Source organism: Phaseolus vulgaris, chromosome 10 (assembly GCF_000499845.2).
Source record: "Phaseolus vulgaris cultivar G19833 chromosome 10, P. vulgaris v2.0, whole genome shotgun sequence".
NCBI classification, from domain to species: domain Eukaryota; kingdom Viridiplantae; phylum Streptophyta; class Magnoliopsida; order Fabales; family Fabaceae; genus Phaseolus; species Phaseolus vulgaris.
In genome coordinates this window covers 8,477,963-8,487,055 of record NC_023750.2, presented here as the reverse complement: position 1 = coordinate 8,487,055, position 9,093 = coordinate 8,477,963, and the positions used below count along the sequence as shown (strand labels likewise).

General features: G+C 29.2%; 1 protein-coding gene across 1 annotated transcript; it reads right to left on the bottom strand.

Moving 5' to 3' along the window:
- Positions 1-4,327: 4,327 nt before the first annotated feature.
- On the bottom strand, positions 4,328-8,655 carry LOC137819311 (toll/interleukin-1 receptor-like protein). Its single transcript, XM_068623112.1, has 3 exons — positions 7,381-8,655; positions 6,606-6,701; positions 4,328-5,022 (listed from the first exon to the last, which is right to left on the bottom strand). Exon 1 carries the CDS (start codon positions 8,617-8,619, stop codon positions 8,104-8,106), a length of 516 nt encoding a protein of 171 aa, XP_068479213.1. The 5' UTR covers positions 8,620-8,655; the 3' UTR covers positions 4,328-5,022; positions 6,606-6,701; positions 7,381-8,103.
- Between the last annotated feature and the right edge of the window lie 438 nt (positions 8,656-9,093).

Below are 9,093 nucleotides of genomic sequence, written 5' to 3'. Positions count from 1 at the left end.
TATTTTTTTTATGTATTCCTAATTGTTTACTAATAATTGAATAATTGATTGATTTGATTTTTCTTAATTCTTTACTAATACTTCAATAATTGATGTAATTTTTATTTATAATTTTAATTTTCTCTAAAATAATTCTTAATTTTGATATATAGATTTATTATTATAATATTTTTATTTAAATAATAAATATTATAAATATTCTCGTGCATTGCACGGTCCATTAGTAATACACATTCAACAACTCTATATAATAATATTATAATATTTTAAGTTAAAATTTAAAATAAATATAATTAAAATATTTCTTTTTGTTGTTATAAGGATGTTTTTACGTCAACTTATCACGATTCATAAATTTATTAAAAAAATCTCTTCTACACTCTTTCAAAAATTAACAACCCCCTTTAATACTATAATAATTAAAATTTAAATTAAAAAGTAAAATAAATATTATTATTTAAGGATGTCAACTTGTCAAGTGATAATTTATTTTATGGGTGTTAATGTGTCCTCGTCCAATTTATGAATTTTTTATAAACATATTCAACGACTTATTAATATTTGGTTGTTATGAGGATGTTTTTACGTCAACTTATCACGATTCATAAATTTATTAAAAATATTTTTTCTACGCTCTTACAAAAAGTTAACAAACCATTTAATAATATATTAAATATATAATAGAATTTTAAATTAAAAGTATAAATATTATTACAAAAATTATTATTTCTGGATGTCATGTGAGCATTTTTTTATTTGATGGATATTATGTGTTATATAATTTATTATGACGTTGAGCGCGTTTTATTTTTCCACCATAATGTAGTAGTTTGATGTAGATGGTCTTGCAATGTAGTAATACTAAGGGGGTTGAGGGTTATGGTTAGAATTATATGGATGGACTTTTGGATTGTTTTGTTAAGTCGTTATAAGTATATATTTTTCAAATATTTTTTATTTATTTATTTTATTCTTTGTTAATAAAAAAGTTATATAAAATTTATAAGTAAAAATTGTATAAAAATTTATTGAGTTTTTTTTATTTAAGATAGTAATTAAATATAATTTTTAATTACTTGATAATTTGGAATAAATAAAATAATTGACACTGTATTTAATATAAATTTATAAAAAAAAAATACAGAAAACGTTTTTATTTCTCTCGTCCAAAATTTATGAATAAGTTGTAAGTCTAGTCAATTCATATAAATTTGTTATAATATAAATTTGATTAATTTATAACTTATTGATTTATCTATTTTTTTTAAATAATTGCAATCAATGCACTATACTTTTTCAGAAAGGATATTTTACATCAATTATTCTTGATTATTTGATTAACATAGTTTTCTCACATTTACACTATTATAAAAAGGTATATAGATACAATTTTAAAAGACTTACCACGATGACTTTCAAATAATTGTTTATAGAGTCAAATGAAATTTCAATTTAAGAAGAGAAGTTGAATGAAGTTTAAACTCAATTTGGAAGTATTAACTAATTGAAAATAATGTCTAAATAAGAGTACAATGAGAGAAGTAGATTGAAATGCACATTAGTTCTTTTTCTTCTTCTAATATGAACATTGCAACTTTAATTTTCTTGATTTGATATTTTGTTCAAATATGTCATGTTGATCTTCATCTTTGGAGGATAAAGGCACAACCATCGGCTCATATCATAGCTTGAAGGATGTTGGAAGATAAGATTACATCTAAAGGGAATTTGGAGAGAAAGGAGATAAGTATGGTAAGCAACATATGTAGTATGTGTAGGGAGGAAGTGGAAACAACGTCTCACTTTTTTTGTACCTATAGAGTAGCTTGGCTTGTTTGGTTTAAGTGTTACGAGTGGGTAGGTTTGGCATCAACGGTCCAACAGGAGCCAAAAATGCATTTCCCACAGTTTAAGATGACTGATGTTAATGAAGTTGTCAATCAGATATGGAGTTGTGTGTGGATAACAGTAATAGGAGAATTGTGGAAACTAAGGAATAACAAGATTTTTAAAACTGGTTGTATAGACCACATTGAAATTTTCACAATGGTGCAATTGTAGGTATCGTCATGGGTAACTTCAAAAATACGTTTAACATGTTTTTCTTACTCAGATTGGTGCCTTAAGCCGCTGGTATACATGAAATCTATTAAAAAGTATCAAGTGAGTAAGTAGACGATGTGGTTAGGTAAGGAAGAAAGTAGTGCTTAGGTGCTATAGTGTTTTTTTGTAGTTTTATGTTGTTTAGTTCGCCTATTACTTGCTCTTCAAATACCTTCTTTATCAAATACCTTCTTTATCTGTAAATATTCTAATGTTGAAGCTTTAATCTTCCAGATATAATAGATTTTCCACATTTATCATGCAGTAGACGCGTTCTGATGCAATTTGCACATCCTTGAATCATTATCCTTTAGAAATATTTCTTTAACTGTATTAAATTTGAACGTAGGCTTTAATTAATTATGACTCAATGAATTTTTCTTGTGTATTGTTCAAGTATGTTCAAAATGAAAATATTTATTTTGATGACATGTATTTAAATTTTAAATACTATCCCATAACATTAAACATCTTTGGTCTTGAATTTTTCCAATCTAGCATCATCATCTTCTCTTTCATATTAGACATTGAATAGGAAAAAGTTCATAGATGTGTCTTTAATGCTTTTCTTTTCCTAATGATTCATTTAAATGTTGACAATATAAATTTTGCTACAACTTTAACTTGAATATTTAATGTCCTTGACAATTTATGGGAACAAATTATTAGTGAATAATATAATTTTCAAAATTAAATCATGAATATCATTTAAATAATATCTGATAATATATGTGAATCATTTAAACTTTCTTCTCATAAAGACTTTGCATATTTAATTCTTTTTCAAAATATTTCCATTACCCTTGTTATTTTCATTTTCCTTTGCTGTATCTGTAATAATAAAAGTGGTCATGACTCTGTGAATCCAAAATTGTTGTTGTATATGTTGTCTTGAATGAAAGTTGATTAAACAGTATTTGATAAGTGCATGGGAAACAAACATTATTGATAGATGGTGATTTTTGTATGGAGAGACTAGACCCTTGTAAAGATGTTATAGCTTTGGTATAGAAATTCTTACGTCAAGAATGAAGGTTATTGATGATGCAAGAACAGTCAACAAAAATGTTTTTTCAACCATCTAACAACTGCTTAAGCATCAATGAACTTGCTTCTTTGTTAGAAATGAAAATTGTTCGCACAATACCTAGAGTTACCATATCAGAAGATGATCTTCTAGCGGCAGCTTCAGGTTCAATCATTCATCAATTCTCCTTTTTTTTTTTGTCTCAAAAGATTAACCATGTCTTTTTTTGTATCTAAGTTTGCAAAGTTTGACTTTACAAAATAACATTTACTTTAATATGAGAAAAAATATATATATTAAAGAACGATACTTACTTTATAATGTAAAGTCAAGAATAAAATAATCTATAATTAAAATCTAAACTATTGAAGTGGGGTTTGAGAATTACTTTTAATGTGTACATATCAAATAGTTCTCTCTTCATATTCATATATACACAGATATATATAAACTATTGTAATATCTGGGGATATCTCTGAGGTATAACTATTTTTTATCTCTGCAAACAAAACCAAACTTTCTTCTGTTTAAATACAAGAGTTAATTTTAATTCATTTTAGGGAGTCAGGGCACGCGTGGTGGACAAGGACCTTGCATGTAGTTTGATGGTAGCTCTAGTGGTTTACGACAATAATATGTAATTTGTTCCACTTATGGATTTTGAGACAACTTTTTGTCTCTTTTCAAGTAATTAATAAATGAGTTATGGTATAAAGTGATGTTTGTAACTTGTTTATATATATATATATTATATATTTTTTGTTGAGATAGATCTTCAATAATAATTTTGATCTTTTGTGAGAAGAAATAACTATTGAGAAAAAGTCTCTTCCATGGAAAAGAGTCCAGAGGTGTAGAGGTTAGATCAACTCTTACTTACAAGCCACTTATTTTGTGGAGTTAAATTTTAACTCATCCCAGATTTAATGTTTAGGTTTAATACTCTAGATAGCGTGAACTTAATGCTCTAATACCATTTGATGCAATCTTAGCTTGTATATCTATGAGTCTTTTGTTTTGTATTTTGGGGTGTAGAATTTGGTGCGATTGGGTGCTAAAATGAGTGAAAGAAATTGTGAAGTATTGGTATATGGAGAATGATAATGAAGCTTATGAGAGGTTAGACCAACTCCTAAGAAGTTCCTTGTTAAACCACTTAGATATTAGGCTAGCAAAGAGTGAGCTAAGAAACTAGTTGAGGCAGAAATTCAATAGTCTATTCAAAGCTAATTTAAAGGAGGCTAGCACTTGTATTTATAGTGCTATGGGAAGCCAATGTGCAAACTTTAAGCCTAAAAACTCTCCATTCATAAGAAGGACAAGTGACTATCTCCAATTGGAGCAAATCCTCACAAATTAGAGGTTGACAGGTGTCCTCCTCTAATTAGAGAGAATCCTCTCCATTCCCATGAAGACAAATGTCCTTATGGCATTGGTTGGAATCCTCTCCATTAAGGAGATGACATGTGGACCTTCATTTCTTCCTCGCCACTCCATGCTTTGTATTTGCACTCTAGTAATTTATTTGTGCACCCTAGATGGTCTAGAGTTGCATTGGGTCCAAGAAGACCAAATTGTAACTCTAGCTAGATTATTTCTTTTTTCTATTTACACCCTACTCTAATTGACTCAATACATAGCCCATGAAAATTGGTCCAAAACATGGCCCAAGATAATGGCCGAAATACAAGCTCCAAATAAAGTCTATACTACTTTGTACAATTTTATAAGACTAGGAAATTTGGAAGAAAAGTTAAAAATTAATTCTTCATAAAAATAGAATTTTCTAAACTCCTTCTTCTTCTTCTTCCATTCTTCTAGTCATGGCCCTAGTTAAAGGTCCAATATTGTGTCCTTCCGGATGGTCCTCTATCATCATCCGCATAACTTCACTACAAATACAATAAAAATTTGGTTAAATTAAAATTGTGTCATCTTTGCACAATTTCAATGTAAATGAAAAAGATGTTGAATTGTTGAACTGAAGTCATGTCCCTCCTACACGACTTTACAGTAATAAAATAAAAATAATTGAGGATTATCAAACTTATGATTGGCTCACGTTACTTTACCATCAATACTAAAGTCATGTAGGAAAAAAATGATTTCACTTAAGGAGCATCAAAGTCGTGTTTAGGTAATAATATTTAGTAACTTTTAAAAAAATTTCTCATTGACATAAATTCGAAATCAAATTGCGCTACTTTTGTAAAAAAAAAGCCAATTAATGCAATGTCTTCCTTGCTAAAAAATATTATATGAATGCTTTAATTTTGTTTTTATGCTATAAAATATAAATCTGTATTTGAAATTCCTATACACTGAAATGTATGCAGTGGAATCCTCCAACCTTAGAAAATGTGTCTCAAGATAAGGATTTTAAGACACGGCCTTTTGTCTTTCCAAATAATTAGTAAATGAGTTTATGGTTAAATAAATTTTATATAACCAATTTATAAATTTATAAAGTAGATGTTTGTAATTTATTTATATATTATATTTTGACAATATATTTTTGGTTGGGATGGATCTTCAATAATAACTTTGATCTTTTGTTAGAGGAAATAACTATTAAGAAAAATTTTATTCTCTAGAAAAGTCCAGAGGTGTAGAGGTTAGATTAATTCTTACTTACAAGCCACTTATTTTGTGGAGTTAAATTTGAACTCATCCCAGGTTTAAGATTTTTACTGTTGTCTTTCAGAAAATAAAATTGAATTGATTAAGTTACACCATCCAAAAATCAATAGTTCAACCATTAATATAAGTAGTTAAATTATGTAATGTTTTTAAATGTTATGGTTTTTTTTAATTATTCAATGGTAATAACTCCTTATGTTATCTTTCAAGGTTAAATTTTCAATTTAGAGAAGTAAAATTTAAAATTTAACGCCATTTCATTCAAGTGACTGAACTCACCCATTTATACAATCCAATAATATATACTCAAGTAGGTTAATGTGTCAGATTTTTTTTTAATAATTTTTTAAAATATTTGAATAATTTATTATATTATCATTGTAATTTGTGTTTGTAATTAGTGTAAAAGAGTGATTTATGGTGTGTACATTTAGAGTTATCATTTTCTAAACTATATTTTTATTAATTTGATTTTTTTTTTCAAGTTTGAGAAGATTAATCAAACCCCTTTCCTAGATATTAGAATTGGGACATTGTATTCTCCACACACCCATGACGGGGTGAAATGATAAATCTATATTGAAAAAAAAAATTGAACTGTACGTCCTGAATTCTGAAAATATGTTTCAAAATTAAGGGTAAAAAATATATCATGAATAAAATTCTAAGAAAATTTATCCTAGAGTGTTGTACAAGTTGATATAAGTTGCACATGCCTATTTCACATAAATAATGAATTTATACATCCATAAAATACTGCATCACACAATAAGTTGAAATTAGTCCTTAAATTGAACATAGTTTGTGGCATAAAGAATTAGTTAAACATGATTACCTGGTCTCAACCTCTTTCGATATCGGCTCGTACAATAGTTTTCATCCATTGCATTAGATAATAGTCACACTCTAACTCTCCTGTTTGTTTGTTACACTACAATTCAATATTACCAACCTAATTAAGATATTTATTTAACAACCAAAACAAGCAATGAAAGTATTTACTGAAATTACTAATATCCTCAAGATGCAACCATGTCAGCTTTTGGGAACTTGCCGTTAGTCGACCCTTCAGAAAAGTTATATCTAATGTAGGAACTAATAATAAAAATGTACTAGCTAGGGGATGCTTAATTAATGTACATACATAAGTTGTTGTTAATTACCAATCCATTATTTGCTTGAGATATGCAAGTTACTTCTTGTGCAATAAGCAGAACCATGCAATAGTGTGATTATATCACAAGAAACTGTCAGTGACATCAGCATTGAAAACAACTATTACTATAACTATAAATGATGAAGTATTAACCATTTGTGTAGCATGTTGATTAATCTAGGAATCTGGGAAGAGTAGACATGGAAAGACTCCACACTCACATGGTGCAACTATTTGATCTTAAAGAGTATTTATAGTTGGTTTTCTTTAGAATCTTATTATTGAAATAGACTTTGTTGGTATTTGAGGTCTAGTTAAATAGTGAAGTTAGAAACTCATTCACATGTTGCAACATAGGACAATAACTTTGTGATGAAAATCTCAAATGCATTTATAAGACATGAAATAAGAAAACAAAAATAAAACGAATCTATATAGTAATGATATTAAGTACCTGAGTTTGGTAGTTGTCGATCTTTCTCATATACCCATCGATACCCATATTTATTCATATGGACCTTAACATATTGGCTTTCTTCCCCGAATTTGCTCCAGTTCACATCCAGTTTGTGAAATGTGAGAGTAATAACACCTTTATGAGATGTGTACCATAGGCAATTATAACATAGTCCATGAAACGCTTGGCGAGACAAATAAAATAACCACATATGATCTGACAGGTCAATAAATAGACCTCTTCTCAAATTGATTGGAGGAATTCTAAGTTTTTGTTCTACGGATGTATAACCAGTCTTGTCCTTTTCAACGCCAATGTGGAGTATTGCACAACACACAACACCAATCCAATTATTGTCATGCATAACATGAGAGGCATCAATCCTTATTGAATTGTGCATGCTCACAAACTGATTGTTGAACCACCTCGGTATTTCACTTCCCGGGATAACACATCTAAGAATGTCACCTAATTTATGACTATACATGTTTCCTGAGCACTTCGCCTTGTAAGACTACAAAGTTATACGTTAGTAGCTGTTTTTGTCAAACAAGTATACATTGGAACTCAATTTGAATGTGTTTTGTACATTTTCCTAACTTCAAAACATCTCTGAATTGTAGTTTAGAAAGGAGTAAATAAATTGAGGGGTATATAACTCACTGCATGATAAATATATAACTGTGATGAATCTTGAAACGAGAAACAAGAAACGATTACTTACTTATTTCGGATATCCCAACCAGAGATATTGGCGACTTGTGTGAGAGCTTGTCTCCATCTCTGAACTTCCTCCATCTTCACTTCATCTTCTCCGAATCTCTTTTCGTGTTCTGCAAATGCTTTCTCATAACGTCCACTCTGTTTGCGAACCACCGAAGGATCAACGTCATAAAATATAGGTATAATAACACTTGGCGAAGTTTCACAGCAGTTACATATCTCTGCCAGTTCACGCAAGCACCAAGTGGAGGAAGCATAGTTTTCTGAGAAGACAACAATGAAAAGCCTTGAGACTTGAATGGCTTGCAGCAGCTCGGGTGCAATGGATTCACCCTTTTTGAGATCTTCATCATCTTTGAACACATTGATGCCTTTTGTACGGAGAGAATGAAAGAGAAAATCAGTGAAGGTGTTGCGCGTGTCTTCACCGCGGAAGCTGACAAAGACGTCGTAGATGTGAGTTGGAAGAGATGAAGAAGAAGAGGTGTATTGGATGATGGCGTTAGAAGCCATTAGTGAAAGCAAAAGTTGTTGAGAGAAAAGTATTATGAGAATGGCGGTGACAGTGGCAAGCAAACACTGAAGAAATAGAAACAGGGTGGTCATACTTCAAATTTTTATTTTTTAATATAAAATATTATTATATTGTTATAATTGGAGAGCAAACACTGAGAAATAGAAATAAGTGTTGTGAGTGTTTCTTCATTGAAGCTTCTTCCAGTTAGCTTTTCTAATAATTTAATTTATGTGTTTTGTAATTTTCCACAGTCTTTCTACGAAGGTCATAACAATTATATAATATCACAGTAAAAATTATATAAAATTGCCGCGTGGTGGAAATTATTTAAAATATTGCCGCGTGATTGTGGAAATTCTACTTTCCAGCCTCTTTCTACGAAGGTCATATATATTTTTTTTTGAGTTCTTTTTATTGAAGATAGTAATTAAATATATTTTTTAATTTGTGATCCGGTCGGTCATCTGTAG